This window comes from Argopecten irradians, chromosome 4 (assembly GCF_041381155.1).
Source record: "Argopecten irradians isolate NY chromosome 4, Ai_NY, whole genome shotgun sequence".
NCBI lineage: Eukaryota > Metazoa > Mollusca > Bivalvia > Pectinida > Pectinidae > Argopecten > Argopecten irradians.
Window position 1 is genome coordinate 9,378,680 of NC_091137.1, and position 19,458 is coordinate 9,398,137.

General features: G+C 34.4%; 1 protein-coding gene across 3 annotated transcripts in view; it reads left to right on the top strand.

The window, feature by feature from the left end:
• Positions 1–17,186, top strand: part of LOC138320539 (uncharacterized) — a 29,261-nt gene extending 12,075 nt beyond the window's left edge. For 2 of the 3 annotated variants that reach the window (XM_069263568.1, XM_069263570.1), the window contains exons 2-14: positions 5,717–5,887; positions 6,681–6,782; positions 7,532–7,672; positions 8,861–8,956; positions 9,421–9,564; positions 10,165–10,260; positions 10,398–10,546; positions 11,013–11,111; positions 12,083–12,213; positions 13,755–13,885; positions 14,413–14,460; positions 14,661–14,860; positions 15,446–17,186. In XM_069263568.1, coding sequence (XP_069119669.1) covers positions 5,759–5,887; positions 6,681–6,782; positions 7,532–7,672; positions 8,861–8,956; positions 9,421–9,564; positions 10,165–10,260; positions 10,398–10,546; positions 11,013–11,111; positions 12,083–12,213; positions 13,755–13,885; positions 14,413–14,460; positions 14,661–14,860; positions 15,446–15,737 — 1,758 coding nt within the window. In that variant the 5' untranslated portion in view covers positions 5,717–5,758 and the 3' untranslated portion in view covers positions 15,738–17,186. The remainder of the gene's footprint in view (positions 1–5,716; positions 5,888–6,680; positions 6,783–7,531; positions 7,673–8,860; positions 8,957–9,420; positions 9,565–10,164; positions 10,261–10,397; positions 10,547–11,012; positions 11,112–12,082; positions 12,214–13,754; positions 13,886–14,412; positions 14,461–14,660; positions 14,861–15,445) is intronic. The other variant, XM_069263571.1, reaches the window with a different exon arrangement.
• The last annotated feature ends 2,272 nt before the right edge of the window (positions 17,187–19,458 follow it).

The window sequence follows — 19,458 nt, forward strand, 5'->3', positions numbered from 1 at the left end:
TAATCACCTTTACATGTAACATATTTATACATATGTGGTCATGTAATCACCTTTACATGTAACATATTTATACATAATGTGGTCATGTAATCACCTTTACATGTAACATATTTATACATATGTGGTCATGTAATCACCTTTACATGTAACATATTTATACATATGTGGTCATGTAATCACCTTTACATGTAACATATTTATACATATGTGGTCATGTAATCACCTTTACATGTAACATATTTATACATATGTGGTCATGTAATCACCTTTAGATGTAACATATTTATACATATGTGGTCATGTAATCACCTTTACATGTAACATATTTATACATATTGTGGTCATGTAATCACCTTTACATGTAACATATTTATACATATGTGGTCATGTAATCACCTTTACATGTAACATATTTATACATATGTGGTCATGTAATCACCTTTACATGTAACATATTTATACATATGTGGTCATGTAATCACCTTTACATGTAACATATTTATACATATGTGGTCATGTAATCACCTTTACATGTAACATATTTATACATATGTGGTCATGTAATCACCTTTACATGTAACATATTTATACATATGTGGTCATGTAATCACCTTTACATGTAACATATTTATACATATGTGGTCATGTAATCACCTTTACATGTAACATATTTATACATATGTGGTCATGTAATCACCTTTACATGTAACATATTTATACATATGTGGTCATGTAATCACCTTTACATGTAACATATTTATACATATGTGGTCATGTAATCACCTTTACATGTAACATATTTATACATATATGTGGTCATGTAATCACCTTTACATGTAACATATTTATACATATGTGGTCATGTAATCACCTTTACATGTAACATATTTATACATATGTGGTCATGTAATCACCTTTACATGTAACATATTTATACATATGTGGTCATGTAATCACCTTTACATGTAACATATTTATACATATGTGGTCATGTAATCACCTTTACATGTAACATATTTATACATATGTGGTCATGTAATCACCTTTACATGTAACATATTTATACATATGTGGTCATGTAATCACCTTTACATGTAACATATTTATACATATGTGGTCATGTAATCACCTTTACATGTAACATATTTATACATATGTGGTCATGTAATCACCTTTACATGTAACATATTTATACATATGTGGTCATGTAATCACCTTTACATGTAACATATTTATACATATGTGGTCATGTAATCACCTTTACATGTAACATATTTATACATATGTGGTCATGTAATCACCTTCACATGTAACATATTTATACATGATGTGGTCATGTAATCACCTTTACATGTAACATATTTATACATATGTGGTCATGTAATCACCTTTACATGTAACATATTTATACATATGTGGTCATGTAATCACCTTTACATGTAACATATTTATACATATGTGGTCATGTAATCACCTTTACATGTAACATATTTATACATATGTGGTCATGTAATCACCTTTACATGTAACATATTTATACATAATGTGGTCATGTAATCACCTTTACATGTAACATATTTATACATATGTGGTCATGTAATCACCTTTACATGTAACATATTTATACATATGTGGTCATGTAATCACCTTTACATGTAACATATTTATACATATGTGGTCATGTAATCACCTTTAATGTAACATATTTATACATATGTGGTCATGTAATCACCTTTACATGTAACATATTTATACATATGTGGTCATGTAATCACCTTTACATGTAACATATTTATACATATGTGGTCATGTAATCACCTTTACATGTAACATATTTATACATATGTGGTCATGTAATCACCTTTACATGTAACATATTTATACATATGTGGTCATGTAATCACCTTTACATGTAACATATTTATACATATGTGGTCATGTAATCACCTTTACATGTAACATATTTATACATATGTGGTCATGTAATCACCTTTACATGTAACATATTTATACATATATGTGGTCATGTAATCACCTTTACATGTAACATATTTATACATATGTGGTCATGTAATCACCTTTACATGTAACATATTTATACATATGTGGTCATGTAATCACCTTTACATGTAACATATTTATACATATGTGGTCATGTAATCACCTTTACATGTAACATATTTATACATATGTGGTCATGTAATCACCTTTACATGTAACATATTTATACATATGTGGTCATGTAATCACCTTTACATGTAACATATTTATACATAATGTGGTCATGTAATCACCTTTACATGTAACATATTTATACATATGTGGTCATGTAATCACCTTTACATGTAACATATTTATACATATGTGGTCATGTAATCACCTTTACATGTAACATATTTATACATATTGTGGTCATGTAATCACCTTTACATGTAACATATTTATACATATGTGGTCATGTAATCACCTTTACATGTAACATATTTATACATATGTGGTCATGTAATCACCTTTACATGTAACATATTTATACATATGTGGTCATGTAATCACCTTTACATGTAACATATTTATACATATGTGGTCATGTAATCACCTTTACATGTAACATATTTATACATATATGTGGTCATGTAATCACCTTTACATGTAACATATTTATACATATGTGGTCATGTAATCACCTTTACATGTAACATATTTATACATATTGTGGTCATGTAATCACCTTTACATGTAACATATTTATACATATGTGGTCATGTAATCACCTTTACATGTAACATATTTATACATATGTGGTCATGTAATCACCTTTACATGTAACATATTTATACATATGTGGTCATGTAATCACCTTTACATGTAACATATTTATACATAATGTGGTCATGTAATCACCTTTACATGTAACATATTTATACATATGTGGTCATGTAATCACCTTTACATGTAACATATTTATACATATGTGGTCATGTAATCACCTTTACATGTAACATATTTATACATATGTGGTCATGTAATCACCTTTCATATTTATACATATTGTGGTCATGTAATCACCTTTACATGTAACATATGTATACATATGTGGTCATGTAATCACCTTTACATGTAACATATTCATACATATGTGTTGAAATATCAGGACAATTACAGCAATCTTTTACTGTCAGATTGTACTTGATGGATGTTTATCTATACAAGATAATGATGAGTCACTGTGAAGCATATTTTCAGGGTTTTTAAATTTTTTTTTGCTCTGGTGTGACAGTCCAGAAGAAGGATCACAATACACCTGCTTGATACAATCACTTCACTTCTCTATCTATTTATACAAGGCAATGCTATGAATATATATGGCTATGGCATGTCATGGGTCCTAAGCTAGTCAAATTTATGTGTATGCTTGGGTGATAGCTGGTTCCTAGGACAGCCCTATTGGTAGACTTGGGTGATAACTTGTTCCTGGGACAGCCCTATTGGTAGACTTGGCTGATAGCTGGTTCCTAGGACAGCCCTATTGGTAGACTTGGGTGATAGCTGGTTCCTGGGACAGCCCTATTGGTAGACTAAGCTGATAGCTGGTTCCTAGGACAGCCCTATTGGTAGACTTGGCTGTTAGCTGGTTCTTAGGACAGCCCTATTGGTAGACTTGGGTGATAGCTGGTTCCTAGGACAGCCCTATTGGTAGACTAAGCTGATAGCTGGTTCCTGGGACAGCCCTATTGGTAGACTTGGCTGATAGCTGGTTCCTAGGACAGCCCTATTGGTAGACTTGGCTGATAGCTGGTTCCTAGGACAGCCCTATTGGTAGACTTGGCTGATAGCTGGTTCCTGGACAGCCCTATTGGTAGACTAAGCTGATAGCTGGTTCCTAGGACAGCCCTATTGGTAGACTTGGCTGATAGCTGGTTCCTAGGACAGCCCTATTGGTAGACTTGGCTGATAGCTGGTTCCTAAGACAGCCCTATTGGTAGACTTGGCTGATAGCTGGTTCCTAGGACAGCCCTATTGGTAGACTTGGCTGATAGCTGGTTCCTAGGACAGCCCTATTGGTAGACTTGGCTGATAGCTGGTTCCTAGGACAGCCCTATTGGTAGACTTGCTGATAGAACTTGGCTGATAGCTGGTTCCTAGGACAGCCCTATTGGTAGACTTGGCTGATAGCTGGTTCCTAGGACAGCCCTATTGGTAGACTGCTGATAGTGGTTCTAGGACAGCCCTATTGGTAGACTGCTGATAGCTGGTTCCTAGGACAGCCCTATTGGTAGACTTGGCTGATAGCTGGTTCCTAGGACAGCCCTATTGGTAGACTTGGCTGATAGCTGGTTCCTAGGACAGCCCTATTGGTAGACTTGGCTGATAGCTGGTTCCTAGGACAGCCCTATTGGTAGACTTGGCTGATAGCTGGTTCCTGGGACAGCCCTATTGGTAGACTTGGCTGATAGCTGGTTCCTAGGACAGCCCTATTGGTAGACTTGGCTGATAGCTGGTTCCTAGGACAGCCCTATTGGTATTGGTAGACTTGGCTGATAGCTGGTTCCTAGGACAGCCCTATTGGTAGACTTGGCTGATAGCTGGTTCCTAGGACAGCCCTATTGGTAGACTAAGCTGATAGCTGGTTCCTAGGACAGCCCTATTGGTAGACTTGGCTGATAGCTGGTTCCTAGGACAGCCCTATTGGTAGACTTGGCTGATAGCTGGTTCCTAGGACAGCCCTATTGGTAGACTTGGCTGATAGCTGGTTCTTAGGCTGTTAGACTTGGCTGTTAGCTGGTTCTTAGGACTGGCCTATTGATTTGTTTCTGACTTTATTTAAAAACCAGAGGGTATGAAACAGTATTTGTCCTATTTGATGTTGTTTTGTAATGGTTTCTATAGATAATCTTTGTATTGTACTAAACTATAGCTGTTTCTTGGACCTAGATATTTAATGTAAGTCAAGAGCACTTATACTTAGGACTATTTAAACATGCGGATTATACGATATGATTGTAAATTTCAGACCTAAAGATCTACATTATAGCTAATTATATACAAGGTAGCATGTGCTAGAATGTTTATCTTTCGACTATCACTTCATATCTTAATGATATAAGAAAAATCAAGTAAGTGTATTGTAATAAATGTAAAACATCCTCATAGGCTTTAGTTGCAGATGCTTGGATGGTGTTTCCATTTCAAAATCTAGGTTGATAAGTTTAGTCTGATACAATTTCAGGACAAATATAGAAGTGAATTGCTGTAAGACCTAGTTAATTACTGGTTTACCGCCTACATGAGTCTCATCGACTATGTCCATGTTCTGTCAGTTCCTTTTTGAGGACAGTGTCAAAAAGGAAACAAATATCTCTAAGACTTGGTATACAATTACTTAATACACATTCTCCTGAAAGTAAATTAGATGGACCTTCGTGTAGACAAAGCAGACCATTGATCTTGTCACAGGAGAGAAGAAAATGACAAGGGTTTAAGTTACTTTAAATCAAGGACCCAAGAACAACAGCCAGATGTTCTTCCAATTGAGCTACTTGGTTGCTGATGATTGATCCAGTCCTGGAGTGATGCCATGCTCCTTCCTCAAAATCTATACCCTTGATGACACACTGCACCCTTATATTACCAGTGTGGTATTTTGTTGGGTGCCACATTGCTTTGTATACTTTGTACAAAAATCAAAGCAAACTAATAGTTTTAATTTCGTCCACAGTTTATTATTTAACAGCTGCAGTAAAGACAAATCCGGTTGCCGATGGCAACGATTCCACATTCTGTCAGCGTGGCCTATGATTGGCTGATGGACAATATAGATGATGGTGGTATCTGCCACGGAAACTGTTCCGGCCACGGCGGCTGTCTGGATGGCAAGTGTGCCTGTTTGGTAGGTTTACTGTTAACATTGGGTGGTAATCTTTATACATCTATGTACATCCTGTCATTTCTCAGATATCAACAAGAAAAGAGGTGTCTCAAATTTTACATTGTTCAAGTTTTTTTCTGTTGGCTGTGATTCTAATAATATAAATTATGTAACTCCAGATAGAGTCCCACAGCATTTTATATGCTTAATCTATAAAAGGTAAAACAGACGACTTCATAATTCAATATCAGTCACATTTTGTCATTTTCTATCTCTCCCGAAGGTAATAGTAATCCTTTGACCTTTATGAAAAACCTAAATTTAAACCTTGACCTCTGTTTATCAAAAGATATGCAAGTTTGATATATATTGACCTTGGCCTTTGACCTCTTAACTTTAGTTTGACCTAACTTCACTTTGACTTTAACATAAAATTCTTGATTCAAATATAGACTCTGGGATCATTAAACCGTCTTTCTTTTTATTTAGCCAACCAACAATAACATAATTTTTATAACATACCCTGTGATTTGCTAATTAATAACTGTTTTAACTGAAAGCTGTTTGTTTCATGGTCATGGAATCTGTAGTAAAAATATGTGAATTTGACCTTAACCTGTGTCTTGGTGTACAGATTACTGGTGGTTTGCTGGTCATGATTTGACCTTGACCTTTTTCTAGGTACAGTTTGCAGGTAGTTTGTTAGCCCTATTTTCACCTTGATGTGTTTTAGGTACAGTTTATTGGTGGTTTGCCAACCCTAATTTGACCTTGACCTGTCTGTAGGTCCTAATTTGACCTTGACCTGTTGTAGGTACAGTTTACAGGAGGGACCTGCCAGCACCCTAACAATGGTTACTTCCTGGCGTTTGGCTGTATATTTGTCATGTTGAGTATCGTGTCTTTTGTTCAGTTGGTAAGTATGTAGAACACTTTTAACTCAACCAAATATTGGAGACTTTCTTTATACTTTTTGTTAGCCAAAAGAGAAAATAAATCAAAATTTCCAACACTTACTTTGTAAAATCTTTTGCTGCATAAATTTTATATTCTATTTAAGAATTTATGCATTAGATGAAAATATGTTATTGTGTTCTATGAAGTGTTGTGTGCATACATAATTATATTTACATTTCTGTTTTCTCTTTGCTCTTTAACCTTACCAACTCAGAAATCAGTTACACTTGTGTAAATACAGTCTATTGTCGGGCAAGTTAAGAGGGGGTATACTAGAATCGGGTTGTTCCATCTGTCCGTCTGTCTATCTGGCTGTCTGTAGACACAACTTTGTCTGGCGAACTTCTCCTAAACTACTGGACAGATTTTGATAAAATTTCGTACACAGAACCCTGACATCAGTTGAGTAAACTATGTACGGTTCCGCAATGTTCCCTATTAATGAAGTAATTACTAATAAAAGGCCTGGTAGTCCAAGCTGGGGGTATTAGTCTGCCAGTCTGGCGACATTTAAAATTCATACTTATTTTTACATGAAAAGTAACTTCTGTTTTATTTGTAGAATGATTTTGATCAATTAATTTGGATGCCTTTATGACATTATAAGTCATTCTTTTTCCATGTATTTTGATCTTTAATATATTTGGGTGCTTTAATACCTCTACCTGCTAATGAATTAAGGCTTACACCTACTCGTATATGTTACAGTGTCTATGTATTAGGAACGAGCACATCAGCCAGGGGAGGAAGTCTCTAAGGGAGGCCGTATTCCACCTGACAGGCCAGAAGTTACTGTATGCTCTGACAATATTTGCTACAGCCATAAGGGGCATATATTTCTTCACAAAGGTAAGTATAGTCTAAAACTCTTCAGGTAGAACCCACCAATAACAGACAATGCTTTAAAGGATATCTAATGAAATGAAGAATTTCATCCAAATATGTGTGTCAGATTTAATGTGAATGCTTTAAAGGATTTTTAATGAAATGAGGATTTTCATCCAAATATGTGTGTCAGATTTAATGTGAATGCTTTAAAGGATTTCTAATGAAATGAGGAATTTCATCCAAATATGTGTGTCAGATTTAATGTGGATGCTTTAAAGGCCCACTACCTTTCCGAAGCGGCTTTAATTTTTTTTAATGGGAATGTAAAACAAGATTGATAATTCTGTAGAGTCGCAAAAATTATTAACTTTCCGCTAATACTACATTTATTATCACCTTCTGAACGATTTGATTAAAATAAATAATATGTTTATTTTCATAATGCGGGTCGTATTATGTTTCCCGCCGTCGTCCTAAATACCGGGCGGTAGTTGACTATCACTGCGCCAGATGGCAATACAGCGAATTGACTCTCCACTGTTTTCATATATTACGCAGGAAATCTTGCATATGTTTGGTGTCGTAACCTTATTTTAGGTCATCGGTACGCATTTTCTGATGTTATAAATGTTTATTAACAAACCTTTATATTTTGCTCCGGAAAGGTAATGGGCCTTTAAAGGATTTCTAATGAAATGAGGAATTTCATCCAAATGTGTCAGGTTTAATGTGAATAATCTTTATATTAAATTGTGCTATCCAAATTGATGAGATCATATACGATATAGAAGACAATAAAGAATGGTTATTATTATACCACATAGTATCGGGATAACAGTAGTGGAAAGCTGTCATAAAACATCCAATGTCCTGTTAATGTATACGTATATAGGATCTTTATTGAGTGTTACATGGACAAAATCACTGGATATAGGATCGATTGTGTGATAAAATATTGTTAATTTAATTACTGCAGAACTACTGATTTGTATCCTTGATAATTTGATACTCCTGATTACAGCTACACGTGTCTGAGATGTGATAAAACATTGTTAATTTAATTACTGCAGAACTTCTGATTTGTATCCTAGATTATTTGATACTCCTGGTTACAGCTACACGTGTCTGAGATGTGATAAAACATTGTTAATTTAATTACTGCAGAACTTCTGATTTGTATCCTTGATTATTTGATACTCCTGATTACAGCTACATGTGTCTGAGCTGGTCTCTAACAATCTATGGACGGCCTACTACCCTCTCTTACTGTCCTGTTTCTCCTTCATCGTCTGCTTCTGGGCAGAGGTAAGTCAGGCATAACAAACACTTCAAATTTAATTACCATAGATGTCATTTAATTCTTATACTCATCTAGCCCATCTAATGGACAACATCCGGTATAATTCCATCAATCAACATCTTTTTCAAATCTATTTTTACTTGAATCATAATATTAAGTCAGAAGCATTCTTAGACGAAGGGGACACAAATCTTCCATAATTAGGACTCCGACCTCTAATGGGCTAAATATTATAAATAATGGTTGAGACTGCTTCAAATCATTAAATTCATTCATTCATCCCTGAAGACACATGAAGGCTCTTCTACCTCAAAGACTAGACCAGATTCTTATGAAATTTCAGGGGTGAATGAATAAATGAAATTTCCAGCTGATCTATATATACAGGCCCCGTGGATCCCTTATTGTATAAATTGTTCAAGATTCTTAGAAAGTTTATTAAAAAAAGCTGATGTAATGTTACTTTCAGGCATTTCATGTTGAGTTTGAGAGGAACCAACACCGCTTTCTTGGAAAGTCTTTCATTGGATTCTTCATCTTCAATCTATTTATATACTGCCTGTTGTTTGTAAACATTGCATTACTGGACGTTGTCCCAAATGATGTGTATGCTGTAAGTACATCACTTTTACACGATATAATAGTCCATGTAAATTAAATGTGAATAATTTTATTTACCAAAAGCTTATAATCATTCATTTATTAGCACACAATTCAATTAATTAAAAATGATTAATAAAACATAGATAATATAAGTATTACATCTAAGTTTTAAAGTGAATAGTCGGGCAAAGAAAACCAGTCTTAATGCGTTCATTGGCCTTCTTACATTTCAAAACGATGATCAATTTCTGCTTACGTTGTCCAGTTTAGACCATTGAAATTATGGGAAAGCCCTTTGTAAATTCAGCACAGTGCTAAAAATAAATTTGCCTAACTCTTTGAAAGCGAGGCTGCATGGAATGTTCAACATGGACATCGCCAGTCGGGAGGATGTTTAAGGATTCCTATAACATATAAATTGATTTCTTTTCATGCAGAGTGATTTGATGAGAAATTTTATTTTTTCTATTTCATAAGAAATTCTTCTAGATATATTAAAACCATTTTTACTGACTTTGCCCTTAAGTGCCTGAGTATTCACATTAATGTTTACGTGATGTAGTTATCTTTCACATATGATAAAATTAATGTTTTTCAATATTTTTTGCAGGAATTAGTTACCAAGGTAACCAATGGTATATTTGCTGGGACAATGATCATTGCTGTAATTTTCTTTCTGATCTATGGAGTAGAAGTTTACTTCAAGGTAAGATAGTCTCGAATTGTAACTAGACCAGATAATAATGTACAAGAATTCCTATTTATCTGAAAAGAAGAAATCATGTACATTAAGTTTGTACATGTAAATAGATATAAAAGTGGGATTGTCTTGTGTGTTTATAGGTGCGTGGAGCGTTCACTAACGGAGACAGTGATGTTGACCCGTGGCAGTTGAGTATGTCCCGACTAGGGTTGGTGTCCCAGGCCATGTTCCAGTTCTTTCTGGCTCTGTTCCTCCTGTCTGATATCACAAAGGATGTGTGGAAACACAGGTACATATAGTTCATACTGAACAAGATACATTGGTAATATTAAGTGACCAATTACTATATCTATAAAATAGTAAAAAGTTACCATTATATAGTATGTCAACAAACACCTTGATCATATTTGGAATAAGTGGCAAAAAATATTGGATTGGTTTAACATCTTACCAACAACCAGGGTCATTTAAGGAGAAAAACAACTAACCATCGGTTAGTACCTGGCAACTGTGCTACATGAGATTCAAACTCATGACTCAGAGGTGAAGGGCATTTTACCCACTCGGCCATTGCAGCTCCTGTAAAAAATGTAGTGAAACCCTGTTCACTTTGAAATTTACAACTTGAAGGCTGTTTTGTTTGAAGCTTTAATGAAGAAATGTTTCTATTCACATCTATCAAAATTTAATGATGACTGACATAAGAGTAATAAAATGATAATTTTACTTAATGAAATGCTGCCTGTATTTACCAGATTGCCGATCCTCACCCAGAACTTCTATGACATTGGGTTTCGAGTGGTAGAGTTCAGTGTAGCTGTCTGGTTTCCCTGTGTCCTTTGGAACTGTAAAAGGTACAAACTTAAATCAGAACTTAAACTAATATTGAGTTGTAGTGTTAACTTTATACATACATGTACTTAAATCATGCATATGAATAAATGTATGGTTAATATTCAGTGAAATGTTTTGAATTAATTTCTGGAACCTAATCCAATATATAAGCTCATTAACTTTCATGAATACATAAATTTTTCACAAGCAAAAATGTTATGATTTTGTTGTATTTAGAAAATTTAGAAGTAATTAAGTAGATAATTACAAAACTAGGAATAATCTAGTCCACATGTCACCTGTTACGCAATAGAGTTATAATGGTATTTTTGTCAACACCTCTAACTTAGCCTGTTGGGTCAGAACTTGTAGGACCAGTTGAGTGCCCCTAAGGTAAACAGTACTTTGTTAATGATGACTGTTTTTAGCTCCGTCCATATTGAGATTGTTAAGCTCCACCCATTTAGTGTGTAATTATGGATTAACCAATGAGATTTAGGATATTGGACATGTTTAATTATAATGAATAATAGGATTAGTATAGGGGTAGAGAGTGGTAAGTTAGAGAGTTGGACAATTGAGAGTTGGAGTTACAGCAGAGAAAGAGAAGGTCACAATCAGGAGTGGAGAGTCAGAGAATATGGAGAGATTAATGTAATTTGATATTTCAGAACTTTTGGCAAATACCTGTAATAAACAAAACATGGAATCAGAAAAAAATAGTGTTGTTGGTGAATCATGGTAAATAAACTATAACCATGCCATGGAGAAGTACTATCAACCATCAGGGGAGATAAGCTAACACCCCCCCCCCCCCAAGCAAAATGTGTTGTTCCCTGAGAGGCTCATCGAAATCCCCAGCAAGCTGCCCAGCAGCAGTAAAGACTCGGTGTGAGAAATTAATAGAGTACCTGTTAGAAGATACAATAAATGTTTCATGTTATATAGAGATTAGGACAGATTGTCACTGTGTAATCTGGTACTTTTTCAGTCCAGAAAACCTGTGGGTGCTCAACCCTAAGAAGCTGTTTAGTTCTGCCAAGTTTGAGGAGAGTTCAGAGGACAAATACATTGGTAATGCAGAATATCAGTCGTATGGTTCATGTAACCCCAGTGTCACAGGTATGTATCAGCATAATATAGGTGTATCTATATAGTACATGTTAATCTTAAAATATATATAGGATCTTACATGAGTGTTCATTTCATATGAGATTTTATGAAACGAGTCTAAAAAGTTTTAATTTTGCGAGCCTTGGCGAGTAAAAATTAAAATTTCGAGTCGAGTTTCATAAAATCTCTTATGAAATGAACACAAATTCACATAAATACAAAAACCTACATAACAAATAATTTCACGTCAAAAAGTATTCCGAAAATCTTGCGGAGGTCGCCATTTTGTCCTGCTGTCCTCGTAATCCTGAAGTCACGTCATTTTTCCTGACGTCATTTTATTGTTTTTGTCTGACGTCAAAATGAATTTCCAGCCAATGAGAATCGCTCCAGGTCATATTACACAAGTGACATACGCAAAAATATTACACGGTGTCTGCCGTGCATAAACTTTTCATTCAAACGACTTCTTCTCAATAACCCAAATAGCCCAGGGTACTGATATTTGGCCTGTAGCATGCTGGGAGAAAGGGCTACTAAGTTTGTTCAAATGAATGACCTTGACCTTCATTCAAGGTCACAGGAGTCAAAAAGGCTAAAATCTTTAAACAACTTCTTCTCAAGACCCAGAAGGCCCAGGGTACTGATATTTAGCCTGTAGCATGCTGGGATGAAGGGCTACCAAGTTTGATTAAATAAATGACCTTGACCTTCATTCAAGGTCACAGGGGTCAAATAGGCTAAAAATACTTTAAACAATTTCTTGTGAATAACTAAGAGGCCTAAGGACCTGATATTGGGCCTGCAGCATGCTGTGATGAAGTGCTACAAAGTTTGTTAAAAAAATGACCTTGACCTTCATTCAAGGTCACAGGAGTCAAAAAGGCTGAAATCTTTAAACTACTTCTTCTCAAGAACCAAAAGGCCCAAGATACTCATATTGGGCATGTAGCATGCTGGGATGAAGTGCTACCAAGTTTGTTAAAATAAATGACCTTGACCTTCATTCAAGGTCACAGGGTCAAATAGGCTAAAAATCCTTTGAACAACTTCTTGTGAATAACTAAGAGGCCTAGAGACCTGCTATTGGGCCCATAACATGCTTGGATAAAGGGCTATCAAGTTGTTCAAATGAATGACCTTGATCTTTATTCAAGGTCACAGGGGTCAAAAAAGCTGAAATCTTTAAAAGACTTCTTCTTAAGAACCAAAAGGCCCAGGATACTCATATTTGGCTTGCAGCATGCTTGGATGATGGGCTACCAAGTTTGTTCAAATGAATGACCTTGACTTTCATTCAAGGTCACAGGGGTCAAAAAAATTAAAATCCTTAATTGACCGTTAAGGCCCATGGGCCTCTTGTTTATTAGTCAAATTGATATGTTTGTCTGAAATGTAATTCTTTATAGTTTTTTAGAGCCACTGAGCAAAATACAATTGTGAACCTATAGTATGATGCATTGTTCAGTAGGATGAAAGAAATTGAGCAGTCAAATGACTGCTGATGGCTAAGTTATTCCTTAAAACTAGATATTGTTTATTATGTACAGATGGAAAACATGATTGTTGGATCTGTTACGACCCGGAGAGACAGGATGCTGGAAATCTTATACAGCCATGTGAATGTAAGGGAGATATGGCCACTGTCCACCACGAATGTCTCCGTAAATGGCTCATGGAGGTCAGTAGAAATAAAGTCAGTCTTTCTTAAGGTTAAATTAGTGAAATAGCTTAGATGCCTTTGGGTGATTCATCTCTAACTGCATGGTCACCTTCCTTCGAGAAAGTGCCCGCTTGGAAATATTTTCCATGTCTGAAGGTCAAAGGTCAAGCTACTGTTACTGAAAGTATCATTTTTCGTTTCTGTGTGATAAATCAAGTGTCCTCTGATTGACCATACTCAGACTTCAGGGAACCTAAGGTTAATAACCTAAGGTTAATAAGCTAAGTCTCTGTTACTAAAAATAGAAATTGCTTTAAGTACCATAAATCAATTTATTCCCCTGAGCTGATCATACACACACAAACTTTGTAGAAATCTCCCTTGGTTAAACATTTTTTTCCTATAGATAACTAAATTAATTTGCAATGTTGAACTTCCCTAGAATATTTGTTTCATTAATAACATGCTTGAATGATTCACATGAATAAGAACTATTAAAATATTGCCAATCATTTTTGAAAAATATGATTATCCTGTTATTCCAGTGTATTGAAGATGACAGAGACTTCAAATGTAAAGTTTGCAATGTTAAGGTAAGTGACAGATTCATGGTACAAATGTTTTTATAAATTTTCTACTTCTTCAATTTATAAAATAGCAAGAAAAATATTCTCTATTCTCGATCGTAGTGCTTTAATAAGTATAACTACGTGTGAAAAACTGGAAGTAAATGAGACATGTCACAGAATACTGTGATTTATATATTAAAAGATGTATCAATATTAATTTATAGTACAAGTTGCATGTTGGGTCGACATGGCTCCCTAAGGGTATGAAGCCTAAACACTGGGTGCAGACATTTTTCTCCCTGATCATCATGGTCGGCTGTCCGTTTGCTGCTTATACGATCTCCCATACACTGAATGTTACACAGACTTACATCAACGTCCTCATCATAGGAGTCACACTGCTTATTGAGTTTTCTTGTCTCAGGTTAGTTATAAAAGTCGACCCTCTCTATGAAAGTAATGAATGTATCCTATGGTGCTATCTGTCCTCTGACCAGCGTCTTTCAGTCACTGTAAACCTGATTTTTACGGTACTTAATTACCCAATCTATTAACTACCTTTTCACAGCAATTTAATTCTGCAATTTAGAATCATACAGTTCAACTGTTCTTATTCTTTACATTTATTTGACAATGATTAATTTTCTTTATTATTCCATGAAAAACACAAACTTAAATCGCATTCAAAAATAAGTTTGTTTACTGCATCATCATTGGGCCAGTTGTTTAGGATAAAACCTTCCACATCGTTGGAGACCCATAGATTTATCTTGGCATTCATTAGAGTAAATTTTGATGTTATGAAAGTACATATATAATCTATTTATTATCAATGTTACATAGTGTAATCTTATATACATTTCAGATATCACCTGTTGTAATGATTACTTGTGATCTTTAAGTGTTTTCATTGTACCTATATGTATACATAAAACATGACATCCATGCAGGAGTATAATTTTGTTGGAAATATTATTATATCTTCTTTATATATATTTTCTTTTTCCAGGATGCTGGCCATTAACTTGGGAATTTGTTACAAACGGGGACATGTGTCTACGTTGTCTATAGTAGGGAAAATAAAAGCTTTACCAAAACAGAAATCTGTGAACCCAGCGAAGCAGCTTACACCACAGCAGTCTTCAGAAAGTGAAAGTGAAACTAGCACAGATGTGATTTGTACTGGAGATGACCCAAGTGTTAATGACCAGGATGGCATTAGTATCAGGCGGTCATCTGTGACCAACACAAGAACCTGCTCCATATCTATAGAGGCTGTGATAGAAAACCATCGTCTGTGATCTCATCATCATATTATGTTTCTCATGACACTGTCAGCATTCCCTGGCATTCACATGGATCAAAATTATTGTTTTAAAAATCAATCCTAGAACCTAACGGAATCATTTCACTTTTTATCCTGCTGTATTTCTACGTCATGACACCTTTAGTGTTCACCATCATTGACATGGAACAAAACTGATGTTATCATGTTATTCCTGTGGCTTTTTATCATTCTCAATCATTCACATGAGTCCATCATAATATAACGTCATTGTTACCAGTGTTAAATATTTCTCAAGAGTATATACCAAAGAATGAAAGTTGTGACATTTTACTTGTTACCTTTATCACTGAATACATGTGATGCCTTACGCGGCTTTAGGTTATCTACCTTTAGCATGTTTAGAAGACATCTAGGTTTGCAGAAGTTATCTCCTTTTTGTATTTTAGAAGACATCTATGTTACTAAAGTTATCTCCATTCTGTATTTTAGAAGACATCCATGTTTACAGAAGTTATCTCCCTTTAATATTTTAGAAGACATCTATGTTTACAGAAATTATCTCCCTTCAGTATGTTTAGTAAATGTCTATATTTACAGTAGTTGGGTATAACGTTATTTATTTTTGGTTGTGCATAGTAAATTATTATTATCAATTTATATTTATTGTTCTGCCTCAAATTTTATCGCTTTAGTTATTCCATATCATTGATATAGATCTACATGTACATTGCTTTTCATTTTAATGAGTATATATATCAAACACAGAAACATATAAGGATTATATGTAAGCAGTTTTATTTCGTTATTGAATGAGTGTGATGTAAGATTAATGTTCAATCTAATCTTACCCCTTGACTTACCTTTATAGTACATGCTTGCATTAAAAATATCTAAATGATTCTTTATTCATGTATTCCATTTGCAGATATGTTGCTGATGAAATATTTGTTACTTGATTATATTGCTTTGTTTAAAAAGGCATTGTATCATTGCTACTTCAGTAATAAATTTTAATCTGTTGTCAAAATGAGGTCAAAATCGCGGAGGTATCTGACAATGTGCTCCCACTCACACTGTACCTCTAGACTTGGATCGAGGCTAGCCTCCCAGGGACAGTTGGCAAGTAGTTGCTGTAGGTTGATAGTTTTCCTCAAGGAACTCTTACTTTTCACCATCTGAACTGACTTTATTAAAGATTTGTATGTTATTGACAATCAATCAACCCAGCATCAAAATGAGGTCATCTTCACAATAAATTAATTGAAATTACTTTTGTTATCCAGAGTAAACTTCAATCATTACTTATTTATTGCTTATTTTGTTTTCAAGAAATATAATGTCTTGTTGTTTATTTGCATGTTTCGTGTCATGCAGTTGTGCCAATCAAATTCTGACTTGAAATGTTTGAAATAAATCTTCAAGACAATCTTTTAATAATAAATGTTGGAATTAAAAATTGAAATGTCTTTAGTTCTAATTACTATTGATAGCCATTCTGGCTAAGTTTTGTTGAGAAACTTTGCTTTTGCAGTGAAAGACATCAGCAACATTAATGTTTTTATTCTCACTGACCAAGTTAATAAAGTACTGGTTACAAGTTATATACTGTATTTAACTGTAATTCAATTTATTTAATATATATGTCTAACATTGAGTGTAAAAAAGGGTACTGATTTTATGTTTAACTAGACCTACCCAGGAAAATTGGCCTTACTTAAAGGGACAATAAGTGAGAATTATTATGTAACATAACCATGAGGCAAAATATGGCATAAATGTAAAGTTCTACATTTCTTATGAAATATATAAACATAAGATATTGAAAAATCCTTGACATTGTGAAGTAGTTTGATTAAAACCATTGAAATTCCAAATTGTATAGCAATACCATTCAGCAGGCACAATATGTATGTTGTACTCATACCCGAGCCAATGTCACGTAAGTTAAACAAATACAATACATATATATATAAACCAAGAAAAAAGTATGTGTCCATGTAGAGTTGAATATATAAAAAATAAAACTCTACGACCTTCTTCTAGTACTTTCACCATTTCATTATATATATATATATATATATATAACAACTGAGTAGTTTATGCAGTAGATTTTTAGACCTGAGCATGCACATAATACTGTTAACACACTACTGTAAAAGCGATCTGGGTAGTTCTAGACAAAAGTTGCCTTATTTAGAGCTCGACCACAATGTATAATGGCAGACAGCGAGAGTTTGAACATTTCACACACATTTCACCAGTGGGTTTTTAGGTCATCTGACCTGAAGGGTCAGGATGACCTATTGTATTCATGCACTGTCTGTTGTCGTGCTCCGTCCACCGTGTGCCGTGAGCCGTGCATAAACTTTTCATTCAAACGACTTCTTCTCAAGACCCAGAAGGCCCAGGATACTGATATTTGGCCTGTAGCAGGCTGGGATGAAGAACTACCAAGTTTGTAAAAATAAATGACCTTGACCTTCATTCAAGGTCACAGGGGTCAAATAGGCTATAAATCATTAAAACAACTTCTTGTGAATAACTAGGAGGCCTAGAGACCTGATATTGGGCCTGTAACATATCTGGATGAAGGGCTATCAAGTTTGTTCAAATGAATGACCTTGATCTTCATTCAAGGTCACAGGGGTCAAAAAGGCTAAAATCTTTAAACAACTTCTTCTCAAGAACCAGTAGGCCCAGGGTACTGATATTGGGCATGTAGTATGCTGGGATGAAGGGATACCAAGTTTGTTCAAATGAATGACCTTGATCTTCATTCAAGGTCACAGGGGTCAAATAGGCTAAAATCTTTAAACGACTACATTGTGTTGTGCTAATAGTCAGATGACCGTTAAAGCCCATGGGCCTCTTGTTCTAGCATATTAGAGTAAAACCAACTAATCTCACTATAATTTCAACTGGTTTGTTTCTGATATATGATATACCTAAATTGTCTCCATGCTCTGTACCAATGGGTTTTATAGGCCTTCTTGTCAGTATTAAAAGAGGCTAACAACAAAAATACTTTACCTATATTCTTAAAGTTATTAAGATATGAGGCAAAATACAATATTTTACTTACCTATCTACCCAGTCTACAAAATCATGGTCAGGTTCGGCAGACACACAATATTTTATTTTAACACTAAGCTTATGTACAAAAACAAAAGTAGTTCAAAATCATTAATGACTTTATCTTTATTGTGGCTGTATATATACAGATCTAACAATAACACAGCAATCACAGTTGGTTATTTAAATTTATTTAAACAAACTATCTTTATGTATATTTCAGTACTAAGCAGCAACTAGCCTTTAATATGTATATTTTGTATGTATGTTTGGAGAGGGCTTATCCATAAGTTGAAAGAACTTGTGCCCAATCCTTTTTGTCAAATACCAAAAAAGGCAAATAAAATATGTTTAAATTAAATCAACAATAACACATAAAAGCAACGCAAAAGCTTGACGTCACTAACAAAAACAAACTTTATCACTATATATATATATTAAAGATGCTCCACCGCCGACAGAGCATAAATGATATTCATCATTTGAACAATAATTGGTGTTTAATCATGTATATATAAGTCTAATAAACACAAAAAAAATAATATGAAATAATTCATTTTGCCTTTGTTGCATGCGCAATCAGTACTTCATTCCATATAGGATATAGTGCCACAGAATTTTTTCGGGATGCAATTAATCATTTTTTTTTTTTTTAACTTAAA